This window comes from Ornithorhynchus anatinus, chromosome 9 (assembly GCF_004115215.2).
Source record: "Ornithorhynchus anatinus isolate Pmale09 chromosome 9, mOrnAna1.pri.v4, whole genome shotgun sequence".
Classification (NCBI taxonomy): Eukaryota; Metazoa; Chordata; class Mammalia; order Monotremata; family Ornithorhynchidae; genus Ornithorhynchus; species Ornithorhynchus anatinus.
In genome coordinates, this window is record NC_041736.1 from 15,932,605 (window position 1) to 15,949,132 (window position 16,528).

At 42.6% G+C, this 16,528-nt stretch overlaps 2 protein-coding genes across 7 annotated transcripts in view; one reads left to right on the top strand and one right to left on the bottom strand.

Moving 5' to 3' along the window:
* SSB (small RNA binding exonuclease protection factor La) overlaps positions 1-3,645 on the top strand; it is a 12,517-nt gene extending 8,872 nt beyond the window's left edge. For both annotated transcript variants that reach the window (XM_001514725.6, XM_029071929.2), the window contains exons 7-12: positions 398-469; positions 909-951; positions 1,704-1,844; positions 2,521-2,707; positions 2,802-2,933; positions 3,237-3,645. In XM_001514725.6, coding sequence (XP_001514775.1) covers positions 398-469; positions 909-951; positions 1,704-1,844; positions 2,521-2,707; positions 2,802-2,933; positions 3,237-3,325 — 664 coding nt within the window. In that variant the 3' untranslated portion in view covers positions 3,326-3,645. The remainder of the gene's footprint in view (positions 1-397; positions 470-908; positions 952-1,703; positions 1,845-2,520; positions 2,708-2,801; positions 2,934-3,236) is intronic.
* Positions 2,920-16,341, bottom strand: METTL5 (methyltransferase like 5). Of its 5 annotated transcripts, XR_003761991.2 has the most exons (9): positions 16,202-16,341; positions 11,482-11,618; positions 8,350-8,464; positions 7,167-7,348; positions 5,954-6,036; positions 5,325-5,376; positions 5,007-5,179; positions 4,006-4,055; positions 2,920-3,425 (listed from the first exon to the last, which is right to left on the bottom strand). XR_003761991.2 is itself a non-coding variant. In XM_029071931.1 (8 exons), exons 2-8 carry the CDS (start codon positions 11,588-11,590, stop codon positions 3,387-3,389), a joined length of 630 nt encoding a protein of 209 aa, XP_028927764.1. In that variant the 5' UTR covers positions 11,591-11,618; positions 16,202-16,341; the 3' UTR covers positions 3,323-3,386. The 5 variants fall into 5 exon arrangements, 4 of the variants coding, with proteins under 4 accessions (XP_028927766.1, XP_028927764.1, XP_028927765.1 ...); XM_029071931.1 differs by lacking the exon at positions 5,007-5,179 and having other exon boundaries at positions 3,323-3,425; XM_029071932.2 differs by lacking the exons at positions 5,007-5,179; positions 16,202-16,341 and adding an exon at positions 14,717-14,777 and having other exon boundaries at positions 3,323-3,425.
* Positions 16,342-16,528: the final 187 nt, after the last annotated feature.

Sequence of the window (16,528 nt, forward strand, 5' to 3'; positions counted from 1 at the left end):
CTTTTTTGAAGTTGAAATTTGACTCTGTCGGGTTAAATTAGTGCTCTGCATGTGGTCCCTAGTCTTCTGCAAAGAGTGAGAATACGGGGGGCAGAGTCAGGGTGCTTTGGTAGACACAGGGTGCAAGACAAGGCCGTGTGTGAGGCCGTCTTTGGAGGGAATGGTTAGATGGGGAGGGATAGGAGGAAAAAACTCACCTCTAGTTCTCTGTACGTACCTGTTGTCTTTTTCCAGAACCAGATGACTGTCTTAGAATTGAGATTTGCAACATGGTTTTGTGAGAGTTTCTACTTCTTCATTTGGCCTTTTTGTTGATGAATCAGGGTGATCAATCTTGAGTAACGTTTGGATTTCATTTTCTGCCCTAAGTACGGTTTAACCAATTTATGTCCATTAGGGAAGACTACTTTGCAAAGAAAAATGAAGAAAGGAAACAGAATAAAGTAGAAGCTAAAGCAAAGGCTAAACAGTAAGTACTACTAAAGAGGTGATGTTAAAACTGTTACCAGCACCTGTTTGGGGGGAGTCAGTGTGTGATTCTCAGTTGCATCTCTGTGTGGCTTTATTTTTTGAATGTCGTAAGGCACATCAGACTTGTTCCTAATTTGAAAAGTAGGCTTGCTACTAAGCCTCGGAGATCTGGGGAGGAAGACGTCAATGGGTTTATGTGGGAACGGAAGGAAGTGATCTTTTCTCTTTGGCAGTAATATGAATTTGTAAGGCGCTTTTTTGCCAAAATGCTTTAATATCGATTCTCATCCCTATTAAAAAATGAAAACGATGGTGTTTATTAAGTGTTTACTATGCATCAAGAACTACGCTGAGCACTGGAGTGGTACAGGATAATCAGATGGAATGAAATACCTGTCATACTTGAGTAAATTGAGAGTCTAACCTCCTTTTTATAGGGAACAAGAAGAAAAACAGAAGCAAGCAGAAGAAGCTGAACTAGTAAGTTCTAACTTTTGCTGGCATATAAAAGTGGTTGCAGCTTCACTTGCAATGGTCAGGCTTTCCTGGAAGAAGTTATCAAGGTAGATGTAGTGAAAGTAACTTGCCTGTTTTGGTCCTTGAAATAAAACTTGGAGGAATAAAGTACTATTGATGTCCTAAATTGCCTTGCTAAAGAATGAAGTTTCCGGGTGAATGTTCTGAAACAGGAAAAGCCAAGGAGATGTCCAAAATAACAATACAATTGGCAGGAATTGTGGTCTCGGTACTAAAATTTGGAGGCCAAAATACTGTAGGCTTCTGACTGAAGTCCCAGGATTAAGTACATTTCAGTACAGCTGTTCCCCTGGCAGTTTTGCTTTGGCCTATTTGCAGCTGGCTGGACCTGTCTCTATTTACCCCCCCCCCCGGTTTCCTTGCTGTATTTTTTGGGGGAGCTGCAGCCTTCCCCGCCTTTTTGGTGGCAAACTGGCAAACCCATTCAACCCTTTCCCCCCAGTGGTATTCACTGATTCATTTCATCATCAAGACTATCTAAGGCTATTTGAAACTTGCTGTTTGGTTTGCCTTTTTTTTTTTTTTTTTAAGATTTTACTGATTATAAAATGCTCATATAACTATCCGAGAGTACTTTTTTTTTGTTGACACTTCTGTTTCCTTTGTGGATTTAAGGCAGTAATGACTAATTTTATGTAGCTTGTTTGAGAGCTTTCTAAATATCTGAATCTTGTCTTTTTTTTTTTTTTTTAAAGAAATCCCTGGATGACAAGATTGGATGCTTGATGAAATTTTCTGGTGAATTAGATGATCAGACTTGTAGAGAAGATCTACATGCACTTTTCACTAATCATGGAGAAATAAAATGGATTGACTTCGTCAGAGGAGCAAAGGAGGTCAGAAACCATTTCGAGTCTCATTCAGTCAAATGGCATTTATTGAGCACTTATGGTACTGAGCTTTTGGAGAATACAATACAACAGACTTGGTAGATGTTCCCACCTTCAGGGAGTTTACAGTCTAGTGGGGCAAATTTAAATGAATTACAGGGAGAGGGAACCACAGTATGTGTACAGCAGTACTTAGGGGTGGGTACAGACTCAAGTATTCAGACTCAAAATTTTGAGGACCCAGATTAGCCTTGAGGGGGAAAAAAATTAAAATGGAATTTTGGCTTTTCCCAGTGTTGAGAAAGAGATGGAGAAACCCAAAGACGGGAGGGAGGGGTTGTAGTAGATCTCTGCCTTCTGTATTTGATTCCACGGGTATATGGAAATCAAAAGTAAGTACTTGGAGACTTTCTGGACAGTCTAATAATCCTGTCCTGCTGTGAGAGTAGAATTGTTCCCCTAACTTGAATTGCAGGCTACCATTTTGTCAAACCTAAGTCAGAAAAGTTATTGGCCTAGATGGCAGTAATGTTTGGTTTTTCCCAGGTATTGTCATCCATTAAAAATAGTTTTCCAGGAAGAAAATAGACGTATTTTAAATTAGAGTAGAAGCTAGAGATTACTGTCCACACTGCACCGTTTTCAAGTCTGGTAACGTTTGAGTTTATTACTTTTGGAACAGGGAATAATCTTGTTTAAAGAAAAAGCGAAAGACGCACTTGATAAAGCCAAAGAAGCAAACAGTGGGAATTTACAATTAAGAAACAAAGATGTAACATGGGAAATCCTGGAAGGAGAAACAGAGAAAGAAGCATTGAAAAAACTCATAGAGGATCAGCAAGAATCTTTAAACAAATGGAAGTCAAAAGGTAATTTAATTTATAATTGAAAATTTGAGACGGTAACGCTTGGAAGATTTAATATTCGGGAAAGTGTTTCTTATTCTAAAAACTCTGCCAACAGGTCGCAAATTTAAAGGGAAAGGAAAAGGTGGTAAAACTGCCCAGGGCTCACAAAACAAGGGAAAGGTACAATTCCAGGGAAAGAAAACAAAATTTGAGAGTGATGAGGAACACGAAAATGGTGATGAAACAGGTAAGCATTTTTATTTTCAAGTAGAAACATTTTCAGGAGTCGCAAATAGAATTTTGATTTTAGTGCCAAAATATATTTGACTCCCATTAATCTTTAATGTTTACAAATTATTAATGTTGGGTAAAGTTAAACTTGTTTTCCCAAAGAGAGGTGTGTAGTGTTGAAATTGAGAGGGTGGCTAAAATGGAAGATTTTTCTGTTACATTTGTTAAGATTTCTCCTATTCTGCCTTGTGGATTGTCTTTATAAATGTTATTACACTTAAGTGAAACATTTTAACTAATAGTATTTAAATCTCAATAGCACCACAGAAAAGGGCACGGGAGGAGACAGAAAAGGAGGAACCTGCATCAAAACAACTGAAAACAGAAAACGGAGCTGAAGACAAGTAATGTCGAATACTTTTATTCATTTTAAATGGATTTTTAAGCCATTCCTGATCTTGGAGGTTTTTCAAAAAGAAAACCGGATTAAATCCACTTCGATGTCAACCTGCAACAAAAAGAAAAGGTTTTATTTGGTTTGTTTTGTCCAGATGTGCTTTACTCTGTGCTAATCTGGATGGCTTTTATATGTATAGTTTTGTTTTATGTTGAACATTTCACAGGCATTCATGAGGCAGATGTTAAAGATTCTTCCACTGAATCTGGCTTTGTATTATTGAGAAAATGTAAGAAACAAATAAAATTATACTATATAAAAGAGCCTAGCACTCCTTTTACTCAACATGCAAAGTTCATAAAATTTTTTGCTTAAGTGGAAATTGAATCATGATTGGTAAAAGATGAACTGGTGGAGGACTGGCTGAAAACTCTGCTGTCAGGGTAAATGGGAGAGGGTACTAGAAGCAGAAATTTCATGTTGTAAGGTAGTCTCCACTTGAGAGACTTACTCTCTTGAGACGTTCTCTCCTGAGACTTGTTCTCTCTATTGAACAACAAACTCTATTGAAGCAAGGTATTTGAGTGCTTACTCTGTGCAAAGCACTGTTCTAAGTGCTTGGCAGAGTACAAGAGAATTAGCACAAGCCACCTCCTTATTCTCATAAAAGAAACATCAGGATAAGACATACCGATTTCTTTTTATGAAACTTGTACGATGCTGGTAAATCATACCGTAGTTCTGTGAATTACAAATCATAGCAGTATAAATCTCTCCTCTTTTTAAGCCCAGTCACTGCTTACAATAATAAGTCTATAATAGCCTGCTATAGAGACAGTTGCCTTGGTTCTTAAAGATGGCACTGACTGAAATTCACCTACGTGTCTGAGATATTGAAAAGGGCAAGGTAGAATCTAAATGCAGTTCAGACCTCCAAACCAAAAGCCCCCTTTCCCCACCTTTTACTCCCAATATAAGGTGTATAATGGCCCAAAGTTTCCTATTATTTCTGAGCTAGAGATGGAGGAAACAGTTAAAGTAATGCTGTCTTCACCCAGTTCGAGATGTGGATGAAATTCATCTAGCTTATTCCTAACCTGAGGGGTGAGAGAACCCCATTCTATAACAACACAAAGTTCTAGAAGTCAAGGACAATCTGGGTTTGGACTAGTTTCAGTCTCCCATTCTCTGATAGATGAAAACTGTGGACCAACCTAGTCTCCTTGCCCAGTTCTCCTTCTATTGGGGCAACCCCATACACTAAAAAATCCCTGCTAATGGGCTCCACCATCTTTTTCTCGTGGAGTTAAAAGCTGCCTGTAGCAGCCTTTGAAAGTGTGAGACATTTTAGAAACTAAAGTCAATCATATGTTCCCATGATTGTTCAGATTTGTCACCTCTAGCTTTCCTTAGATCTTATTTTCCAACTAAATAATTGTGGTTTTTTCCTTTCCAACGGCTCCAAATAGTTAATATCTCAGTTGCAGATACCTAACTGGATATAGTACTCTAAACAAATGTTAAATATGGAGCTTGCTTCAGGGATGGTGAATGCTGATTTGAACGGGAGCATCACAGTGCTGAGTCACAGTGAGCTTGCACATACTATCCTTTGGTTCAGTTTTACATTATGAAACTGGGGCCTGAAACCCTGGTGTCCTAGATATTGATGGACATTTATTTAACTAGTACCTGGGCTAATCCTTGCAGGATGTGAGACTTAATTTTCATTTTCTAGTTTTTCAGTGGCTTGAATTATAGCCTCTAGATTGCTTTGTTGTCTTATGCTGTCGAGTCTTTAGTTGTGGTATTTAGATGACGGCAGTTTACATGTGGTGATGATGCTTCAGGATTAAAGTGCACAGCTGGAAATATCAAACAATAGCTCAGTGCCGTCACTTTCACTAGGTACAACTCAAATCACTATAAAATAGGCATTTAGATAAATCATTTATTCCTATGAGAAACAGAACTTGGGCTGTGAGATGAAAGAAACCAGAGTAGTCTTACCTGCTAAAATATCCGTTTTGACTTTCCACTCATTTGCTTTCTTTTGAATATGCTGAATATAAACAACAGACATTAGCTTGCGCTGATGACTTGGGGCTAGATTTTTAAAAAGCAGCATTAAAATTACGCATCTTGGGCTCAGATGAGATTTACTTGAGCTTCCTATTTATACCTTTCAATTTCTAACAAGATTAAGCCCTTGAATCTCTACCAAAGGCCATAAATTGTTTCTGCCAACTGATTAGTTGCTGTACTAATTAAGGAATCAAGTTACCATAGATGGAGCCTTGTAGCAAAAGAAGAGGGGGCAGCAAACTCAAATTCTTCAACATTTCTTTTTGAGGACCCTGCTCAATGACTTGCAAAAGAGACGTTTGAAAGTTGCTCTAACCTTTTTCCTGTCACTGTTTCATCTAAGCGTTAAAAGGGATTTGTTAGTTCCTCTGAAGTGTGGTGGAAAAGATTTGAGCATCAGCACTTGCTAAGGGAAAGACAGCTGCATCTGGATACTAGGTGTGCAAAAGAAAAACAAAACCCAAACTGATGCTGGTGGGGCCTGATTCAGTTTGGAAATCATCTCTTTGTGCACACTGACATTGTTTAAAACCATACTGAGAGCTTGGACTTACTTCTCTGGTCGAAGATTTGTGTAAAGAATACACTGCTGTTCTTGCCAGTTGTAAAGCAGTCTTCAGAAATAGCATATCCATTCCTATGAAAAGAATCTTTTTTGATTTAGACTTCAAGTCTGTTGCCAGAATAAGATAAAAATAAAGCTCTATGAATAGATTTTCTAGATTCTATAATGTGCCCTTTCTCAGTTCCACAACAGGAAAAGCAAATTAATTCTCGATGAGGAACTAGAGTGGTCACCTAGCTATTTTTTTATAACATTTTATTCTGGATAGGAATATTCATAAATAGAGTTTACATAGTGTGCCTAATTAACATTCACTACCCCTTGTATTTAGAAAAGGGAAATAAACATACAAATTAGCCTGTGATTCTAAACACAATAAGAATGTAAATATACTCTGTCACACTCACTGGCTGCTTTGTTTCTTGGTGCATAAAGTCTTGCAACACCTGCAGGAAAATGATTTCCTCTACTACGCACTAAAACATTACTGCTCATTTTGGGGTTGATGTTGCAGAAGTAAGAGAAGTAAGGAATTTGTTAGCTCAGGAAATCATACAAACGAAAAATGGTAGTTCAAGAGAGTTTGAATAATTTCACGAAAGGTCTTTAGAGGTTTACCGGGGGAAACTTTTAGACATACTAGCGGCTACAAAGAGTTTAAATGGATTTGTGGGTGACAGAAGGGGAAGTTATGGGTGTTAGAATTCCCTAAGTTCCTGGTGGGCAATTACACTTACTACAAACGCTACTGTCTGACGGAGAATTCTGAGCTGGATTTAACACTGGTCTGACCTAATATGAAACTCTTAGGTTCTGAAACTCCTTCCTTAAGAAGAACTGCATGTTCACTAAATGATGAAAATGATGAACCTGGAGTAGCTGACAAACTTGACAACAGGGTGAAAGTACACCTGGGTGATCTGGAGCAACCACTGTACGACCCCAAAAGCCTCAGGACATCCTGTTGCAATTTATATTTACCAAGTACCCCCAGAGGGGCCCCATATCCCCCCAAATGTGGCCACAATAGCAAAGCTCCCCCCTCCCTTTGACTTGTGGTGCGCAAAAGCTGGGTGGGAGACCCCTACCAAGAACCTGGCCCCCCAGGCTGGTGGGCAACTTGTTTTTCTGTGGCCTGATCCTTTTGATTTTAAATTTTACTTGACTAAGAACAGGTCGGGGCACCCGTTTCACACACTAACCTTTATTATGCTTGGTCCCAAAGGGTGGATTCATAATTACCGTGTCAAATGATTTGGACATTCTGTCAGGTAAGGAGCACACATTGCTCTGAATCATGTCGATATTTGTTAGTTCAAACTCCTCAACATTCCTGCTAAATATTTCCAAGGCATCTTCATCTATGTCAAACCCTACACACAACCTGTAAGATAAAAACCACTTGTTAACCAGTTTATATTTCGCCCCTCTGCAGTCCGGGGTCGCTCCAGGGGCCGTCCGGCTTCCAGGCAGCCTCGCTGGTCTTCTCGCTCAGCGCCGTGGGAGTGAAGCTCCTGTCTCCACTGAAGCGGGGAATTCCACAGCCCACATCCTCCATTCCAAGCGCTTAGTACAGTGCTCTGCACATAGTAAGTGCTCAATAAATACTATTGAATGAATGCAGCTGGGGCTCTGGGGACGCCCCGATGCTGAGGGCAACTACTCTCGCAGGCCCGAGACCATGGGAGTGAAGCCTGCTTCCCCATCTTCTATCTACAACAGTGGGAAGTTGGCGACGGTTCACCACTGAGGGTCACTCGCCATGGAATGATGAGGTCCCCAGGCCTGCCCTCTCCAGGGTTCAACTGCTATTTCAACTGCTGATGTTGTTTACGGTTGAATTTTAACTCAATTTCATTGGAGTTTGGATCGCATTCTCATTTTATAGCTCTATCCCCCTCCATTTGGTAGCCAGTGAACCCTCTGGGGTCCAGGGATGGTCACAGTTCATTTTCTTGTGCTAAAGATCGGGCTCTGCACAGTGGAAGGAGAGAATCAGCTGTATTAATGATAAAAAATAGAATCATGATTTACTAAAAGCCTTTTACCAACACATTTAGCAATGTTCTAGACAAGAAATGTGTCTGTTTATCATTATATTGTACACTCCCAAGTACTTAGTACAGTGCTGGGCAGTAAGCGCTCAATAAATATGACAATGAATGGATATTTAAAAGTGAGTGGTCACCTCTGGGGAGGGATAAGAAATCTAGAAAGGAAAAGTTGCTGGCGTTGGTATAAAGCACAGGCATGATTTTTCTTTCCTTCTACATATCACACCCCTGTAAATGAATTATCCCCCAAAAACCCCAATTTAGTCTTTAATCTGTGGTACTTTAAAAAAAAAATCCCTCAAACCTTGAAATTTTTAGTTAGACTACCTACCCTGCTCCTAACATTGCTGATCCGATGCTAAGTACTCCACAACCACATCCTAGATCGGCCACCACTTTATCTTCAATGTCATCATATGTGTTGTGAATTGTATACAGCATACAGGCTAAAAAAAAAGGAGAGAATAAATGCACAGCCTGAAGATCAGGAACCAATCTGAACAAGCCATTTTCCTTAAAGTACTTTCTTTTTGCATGACATTATGGGAAAGAGTGTTCTAAAAATTCTATAAAGTATCCTACATGTGAGAACACGTAACCTCAATTAAATCTTCGGTTCAATTTTTACTGAGGGAGATCCCAAATCCAACCTGTTATTCATAGTTAGAGGCATGTCAGAGGCACAAAATCAAACTGCAATGACCAAACTGACCTGATATTTTAGGTCAAATTGGTAAATTGTGTGTAATTTAAATTAAATCAATTAAATGAAATTGATTTAATTAAATCAATGGGCCTGATACACCATCCAACCAAGAATCAGAAGGAATTCAAGGGTGGCGAAGGGTCAGTAATCCGTGCAACTCCTGGCAAGAGCAGGGAAACACAAATTACCATCAACTACCTCTACCAGAGGATTGGCGGATTATCAAGGTGACTCCCTTCTATAAGAAAAGCTGCAGAGGTGAGTTTCACTTCCATACCTGGCAAATATGTAGAATTATGAAATGTACGGAGTTCTCTGAAGGGATAAATTCACATGAGGGGAACAAGGGGATGGAATATACTGAGATTTAAAAAAAAATGGAGACAGAAGTTCCATAACCAAAGTAACCAAAGTTTTTTGTTGTTGTTTTAAAGTAATCAAAGGATGGTGAATGCTTTCATGAATACAAAACTGCCTAGACTGTACGGCATATGATGCTTTTTTTTTTACCCTTGGCAAATTAAATTCCTCTCAGTAGTAACAGCATTTATTATCAACTGTTTGTGGTACACTTGTACTAGGCACTTGAGATGTTCAAAAGAAATGACGTGCTCCTTGCCCTCACGGGAGCTTAGTCTAATGTGGGGACAAAAAAAAATTATAACTATTAATAATAATGATGTTGGTATTTGTTAAGCACTTATTATGGGCCAAGCACTGTTGTAAGCACTGGGGGAGATACAAGGGCATCAGGTTGTCCCACGGGGGACTCAAAGTCTTCATCCCCATTTTCCAGATGAGGGAACTGAGACCCAGAGAAGTGAAGTGACTTGCCCAAAGTCACACAGCAGACAAGTGGCGGAGGCGGGATTAGAACCCACGACCTCTGACTCCCAAGCCTGGGCTCTTGCCACTAAGCCATAATTGGAATCATCAAAATAAATGAGTACACATACATACATGAATGCTTTGCAGGCTGTAAAAGAGTTCACAAGTGCCACATTTAGCTGAGGATGATAGGGCTCAGGGTGCTGGGAAATTAATTGGGAAAAGCTTGCTGGCGATGAGATTTTTGTGAGGACATTTGAGTATGGGGAGAAGCTGTGGCCTGTGTGATGTGAGGAAGCTGGGAGTTCCAAACAAGGGGAACAGGGTGAGTGAGGGGATGATGGTGGGAGAATGAGAGCAAGGTATAGCTAGGATTGCTTGGGAGGAATGAAGACAGGGAGCTGGGGAGTAGGGTGTGAGCAAGAGGTTGGCGGCAGGAGACAGGAAATTGAGGCCCAGTGAGTTGGTTGGCCTGAGAGGAACAAAGTGAGAGCTGGGGCGCAGGGGGAGAAGGGAGCTGAGTGAATGCCTCACAGCCAGCGGTCAGGGCCGAGTTTCTCCTTGATGGGGAAATGAGTAAACCAGTAGAGGGTTTTTAGGCTTGTCATTCTCTCACACGTTTAGTACAACTGCTCTGCACAGAGTAGGCACTAATCAATAAATACCACTGATTGATTCATGTAAATGCCTTCTGAACAGGATGGCCCATCATCTGGCTTTATACCAGATAGAGTTTCATCTGGCCTATCCCACGTCTGGTTCCGGTATGGATCCAGACACTTTATTTTATTTTCGGCGCTGAGCTTCCTTCTGTTGGAGGTTCCTCTGGCTGAGTTCCAAGGTTTGGACGCCACACCAGAATTCACACTGGCCTGGGAAAAGAGCTCCAAGTGGAAGGTTGGGGAATCCCCTTGTAGAAACATTTTGGCGAGATCTGCGTACCTCTGGAAGGCAGGGCCCCCGTCACTTCAACAATTTACCTTGTGTGCTTGGCCTAACAACAGCATTGTCACGAGTGTCTCCTTGTCCTGCATTCGGGAGGACCATCATTAAGAATTCTACCTTTGAAAGGGTGATGGCTTCAGGACTATGTAAAAGAACCAGTTGTGGTGATTTGGGTTCACAACAAGCGACTTGCTGTTTGAATCCAATTGGACCAAAATTTCTTTTTGGAAAAATACAGTCCAACAGCTGCTTTAAAAAAAAAAAAATTCTGTCCTATTATTTTATAGTGTGATATTGGGTGTAATTTTTGTTGGGGTTCATTTTTTCCTTTTTATTTTCACGCCGTGACACACATTGCATTTATAATGATGATAACTGTGGTATTTGTTAAGTACTTATTCTATGCCGAGCACTGCACTGAACGCTGGGGTAGAGACAAGATAATCAGGTCTCTCATGGGGCTGGCATTCTAAGTAGGAGGGAGAACAGGCATATGATGCGATGGTGTAGGTGGATCCTTAAATTCCTGTGCAAATGAAGAAGCTTCACACCTCTGTGCTTTAGCATATTCTACCTAAAGGGTGAGGAACCCCTTATGTTCAACAGCAAAAAGTTTAGGAGGGGGCCTAAGGGTGCTGTTTGCGGAAGCTCGAGTTGGAGCGTTTTAAGCATAGCAGACGCGTGATGTCAACTGCCCTTGCCTAAAATGATAATAATACTTATGGAATTTGTGAAGTGCTTATTCTGTGCCAGGCACTGTTCTAAGCGCTGGGGTAGATACAAGATCATTGGGACGGACAAGTCGCTGTCCCACCTGGGGCTCAGAATCTTAACCCCCATTTTACAGATGAGGGAACTGAGGCACCGAGAAGTGAAAGGCCCACCAACCCCATATTTGTGGATACTTAATCCCATCAATTTAATACCATCTTGTTCAGCAGTTGTTGCTTTTTTGTTTGTTTTTTCCTCCCAGAATCATTTTACCTGCAATGTGCGGTCTGGTCGGATACTGTTCTAGAAGTAATTTAGGGTTTTCAAAACCATCCACTTGCTGCAGGTTGCTTTCTAGTTCCTTAAGCCTTAGCTTCTTCATCGCCAGATCACTGCAAGGGCCTGCTCTCCTGAATGAGGCAAACAAAACATAATAATAATGATAATTTGGGCATTTGTTAAGCATGGACTATGTTCCAGGCACTGTACTAAGTGCAGGGGTGGATACAAGCAAATTGGGTTGGACACAGCCCCTGGATCACGTGGGGCTCACAGTCTCAATCCCCATTTTACAGACTATTTTTCTTTTTTTTTTTTTAACTTAAAAAACACCCCCAAACCTCCAAGGCCTTAAAACCAACAAAAAACCAAGATGCAATTACATTAAAAAAACCCAATAGGCATCTTATACTCATTTTGAACATCTGAAAAATAACATTTTGCCTTTTGTATTGGAAGTCATGAGCCTGAGAGTCAGAAGGACTTGGGTTCTAATTCTCCTTCTGACACTTGGCTGCTGTGTGACCTTGGGCAAGCCGCTTAACTTCTCTTTGTCTCGGTACTTCACCTGTAAAATGGGGGATTAAGACTGTGTGAGTCCCATGTGGGACAGGGGCTGTGTCCAACCCCATTACCTTATATCAACCCCAGTACTTAGTAGAGGGCCTGGCACATAGTAAGCGCTTAACAAATACCATAAAAAAAATCGTATCCTTGAGGGTAAAGTTTACATGTCGGTGCCAGGCTAAAACAGGATCTACCATTTAAATACACATAAAGATCGTTTGTCCTGAGGGGTTTGCTCCTGAAGGACTGGAGACAGTTTTGGGTGTTTTTTTTCCTTTTAGTATAATGGCTCTATCAAAACTTCTCAAAAAGAGCAACCACTTTTTCTATTGCAGCCTGCCAGGATGGCTGCTTGCAGTGATCCCGGTGATGTCGATTATCTGAGATAGTGCTTTACCAAACTGTAAGCTCGTCATGGGCAGGGAAACACCTCTGCTAATTCTGTCGTACTGTACTCTCCCAAGTGTTTGGTACAGTGCTCTGCATGTAGTCAGGGCTTGGTAAAAACGACCGACTTCCTCTTTCCCCCTTGCTTTTGTTGCTCCATTGAAACTCACCAAGCAGCAACAAGTTTGGGCACCCGTGGAAAACGGTGCATTTTAGCTTTCCAGGGGGAGTTAGTTGACAAGGACAAGCCAGCCTAGTGTACTGCAATCAAGTGAAAAGTGTCTCTTTTTGAGCAACAGCTTCATTAGAATTGAGAGCCGGAGAAGCCCCAATGAAAACAGTGCCAGCTGCAAACATCAACCTCAGCACTGTGCTTATTTGCTCATTTGTATATATTTTATTATCCTATTTATTTTGTTAATGAGGTATACATCCCCTTGATTCTATTTATTGCTACTGTTTTTGTCAGTCTCCCCCGATTAGACTGTAAGCCCAACAATGGGCAGGGATTGTCTCTATCTGTTGCCGAACTGTACATTCCAAGCGCTTAGTACAGTGCTCTGCACATAGTAAGCACTCAATAAATACTACTGAATGAATAATACCCCAGAGGAGTCTTTTTATGGCTATTCTGCAGACAGGACTGAACGTCCCCATTGGCTTTTCCAGACACCCTCCTAAACACCCCACTCAACAAAGCGATTTTGAGGTGAGAGTGTTTCAGTGCTGACAGACCAACTTCATGCTTTGTCTGTCTTCCCTGCTAAACTGGTCAGTTCCTTGAAGGAAGGGATTGTGTCTTTTAACAATCTGGTACTCTACCAAACACTCATAAATGAATTTCATTTTTATTAGTACACTCATAAATGAATTTCATTATTGGTGATTCCCGGTGCCAAGGACAACCTGCAGGGCCTAGTGTTAAGAGCGTTTATTTTGTTAATGAAATGTACATCACCTTGATTCTATTTAGTTGCCGTTGTTTTTACGAGATGTTGTTCCCTTTGACTCTATTTATTGCCATTGTTGTTGTCTGTCTCCCCCGATTAGACTGTAAGCCCGTCAAACGGCAGGGACTGTCTCTATCTGTTGCCGACTTGTTCATTCCAAGCGCTTAGTACAGTGCTCTGCACATAGTAAGCGCTCAATAAATGCTATTGAATGAATGAATGAGTCAGCTGAGGTGGGTTCTAATCCTGAATCTGCTTCTCGTCTGCTGGGTGACCTTGGGCAAGTCACTTAACTTTTCTGGGCCTCAGTTCCCTCGTCGGGAAAATTGGAAATTCAGTTCCTGTTGTCCTTCCCACTTGAGCTGTGAGCCCCACTATGAGCCCCAAGTGGGACAGGGACTGTGTCCAACCTAACTGGTAATTTACCCCAACGCTTAGCTTAGTAAACACTTAACAAATATGATCATCATCATAACATTCTCTCTCCTGCTCCTAGTTTCTAAACAAATCATGCTTGCCTGTCTCTCCTATTAGACTTTAAGATTCTTGAGGGCAGGGGAAATGCCTTTTGCTTTCGTTGTACTCAAGCCCGGAGTGTGATGCAAACACAAACTACTGCAAACACAGTAGGGACTTCAACAAACCTGAATGATAGAATGATAGTCTAGCCATCTATCATTCGGGGCTCAGTAAAATGAAGAAATAATAATGGTTGAGGCTAAAATACCTAGCTACAGCACTGCTTTTAGCTAATTTCAGAAATGATCATTCTTTCTTCATTTCTCCTCTCCCTTCTATTTCCAAATCTCAATTGTCACCCTTCTGATAATGCCATCTTGGATAGATTTTGTTAATCCACAGGTCTGGAGCCTGGGGGCTAATTCAGGTGATCGAATAAGGACCCATTTGGGTTTGGCATCCGTCCTTTCCGCTTAAGCCACTTACGCTGGGGCAAAAGAGTGGCAGTTGGGAATGGTGGCAGTGAGAGGAGAGAGAATTATTTTTATGAGTCGATCCCTCTTCTAAAGCACTGGAATAAATACAAATTAGAGTCCTTGGGGAGCATCTTCTGCGTTGCATATGCATGGGCGGATGACCTTATATGTGGGCTGATATGGAGGGCAAAATATCCGGTCTGGTTCAAAAAACACGTTTAGTAAAATTTATGATCTGGCTTGAGTGAAAAGAAGGTCGGACCTTGTTGTGTAATTATGAAATATGTGGTTCTGGAATACGATGATTGTTTTTGAGCTGTCCGGGCCTAAGCAGAGGCACACGTAACATACGGCCGAACAACAGACTGACTGAGAACGAGGCAAAGTTACCTTCAACCCTCGGTCGCCAAATCATAGAGAAGCAGCGAGGCTCAGTGGAAAGGGCACAGGCTTGGGAGTCAGAGGTCTTGGGTTCTAATCCCGGCTCCGCCCTTGTCAGGCGTGTGACTCTGGGCAAGTCACTTCACTTCTCTGTGCCTCAGTTCCCTCATTCGATAGTACTTATTGAGCACTTACTATGTGCAGAGCACTGTACTAAGCGCTTGGAATGTCAAATGGGGACTAAGACTGTGATTCCCCTCGTGGGACAGGGGACTAACCCGAATAGCCTGGATCCACCCCAGCTCTTAGGACAGCGCTCTGCACATAGTAAGCGCTTAATAAATATGATTGAATGAATGAATGCATAATTGTTTTGTTGTCTTTCTCCCCCATTTAGACTGAGCCCGTTATTGGGCAGGGATGGTCTCTATCTTGTCCCGAATTGTCCATTCCAAGCGTTCAGTCCAGGGCTCTGCACATAGTCAGCACTCAATAAATATGACTGAATGATGAATAATGGTTTTGTTTTGTTGTCTGTCTCCCCCGTTTAGACTGTCAGCCTGTTGTGGGGCAGGGATCGTCTCTATGTTGCCCAATTGGTCATTCCAAGCGCTTAGTCCAGCACTCTGCACATAGTAGGCGCCCAATATATACGATTTGAATGCTGAATAATTGTTTTGTTTGGCTGTTTCCCCCGTTTAGACAGTGTGCCCCTTATGGGGGCAGGGCCGGAGAAGCAGCGTGGCTCAGTGGAAAGAGCCCGGGCTTGGGAGTCAGAGGTCATGAGTTCGAATCCCAGCTCTGCCACTTGTCAGCTGTGTGACTGTGGGCAAGTCACTTCCCTTCCTCTGTGCCTCAGTTACCTCATCTGTGAAATGGGGATTAACCGTGAGCCTCACGTGGGATAACCAGATTACCCTGTATCTCCCCCAGCGCTAGGAAGCGCTTCACAAATACCAACATTATTATTATTATCTGGTACCCAATTGTCCATTCATTCCAAGCGCTCAGTGCAGCGCGCTGCAAAAGGTAAGCACTCAATAAATACTATTGAATGAATAATTGTTTTGCTTTGTTATCTGCGTCTCCCCTTCTAGACTGTGAGCCCGTTGTTGGGCAGGGATGGTCTCTATCTAGTGTCCAATTGGGCACTCCAAGGGCTCAGCCCAGCGCTCTGCACAGAGTAAGCGCTCAAGAAATACGATTCAACGAATGAAGGAATAATTGTTTTGTTGTCTGTCTCCCCAGTTCAGACTGTTTGCCCATTGTGGGGCGGGGCTGGTCTCTCTCCGGTGCCCACCTGGCCCCTCCAAGCGCTCGGCCCAGCGCTCCGCGCATCGTAAGCGCTCAACAGATACGATGAAATGAACGGAAGGCTCCCTCCACATGTTTTATTTTCCCTTTAAAGGGTCGTCGCAGGCGAAGGAGGCCACGGCAAAGCCTTCCCTCCGGGGCTGGGCGATCTCTGGGGCAAGGGAGGGAGGGTCCGCTCACCTCACCCGAAGCAGGACCTCGGAGGGCGGAGGGAAGGACGAGGACACTGAGGGGTCACGGCGAAGGGAGGAAAATGGCGGCGGCTGAGGAGAAGCCGGGAGGAGGCGGCGCGCGCGCCGAAATATCGCGAGAACCGCGCGCGCCCGCCTCCCTGGGGGCAGCAGGGGCCCCGGAAGTATCGCGAGAGCCGCGCGCGCCGGCCCTCCTCGCCGGGGGGGGGGGGGTTCGAGTCATCGCGAGATCCGCGCGCCGGGGCCCTCCTCCCTTCTGTTCGGGGGAGCAGGGCCGAGGCGAGGGGGATTGTAGTTTTAAAGGGGAAGCGGGGCC

Excerpts from the sequence above, each read along its gene's own strand:
- METTL5 (XM_029071931.1), bottom strand. The coding sequence starts at position 11,590 with ATGAAGAAGCTAAGGCTTAAGGAACTAGAAAGCAACCTGCAGCAAGTG. Across the intron at positions 4,056-5,324 it reads CAAAACGGATATTTTAGCAG|AACTACGGTATGATTTACCA; the intron begins GTAAGACTACTC and ends TGTAATTCACAG. Across the intron at positions 3,426-4,005 it reads AGTTTCATAAAAAGAAATCG|GTTGACATCGAAGTGGATTT; the intron begins GTATGTCTTATC and ends TTTTTGTTGCAG.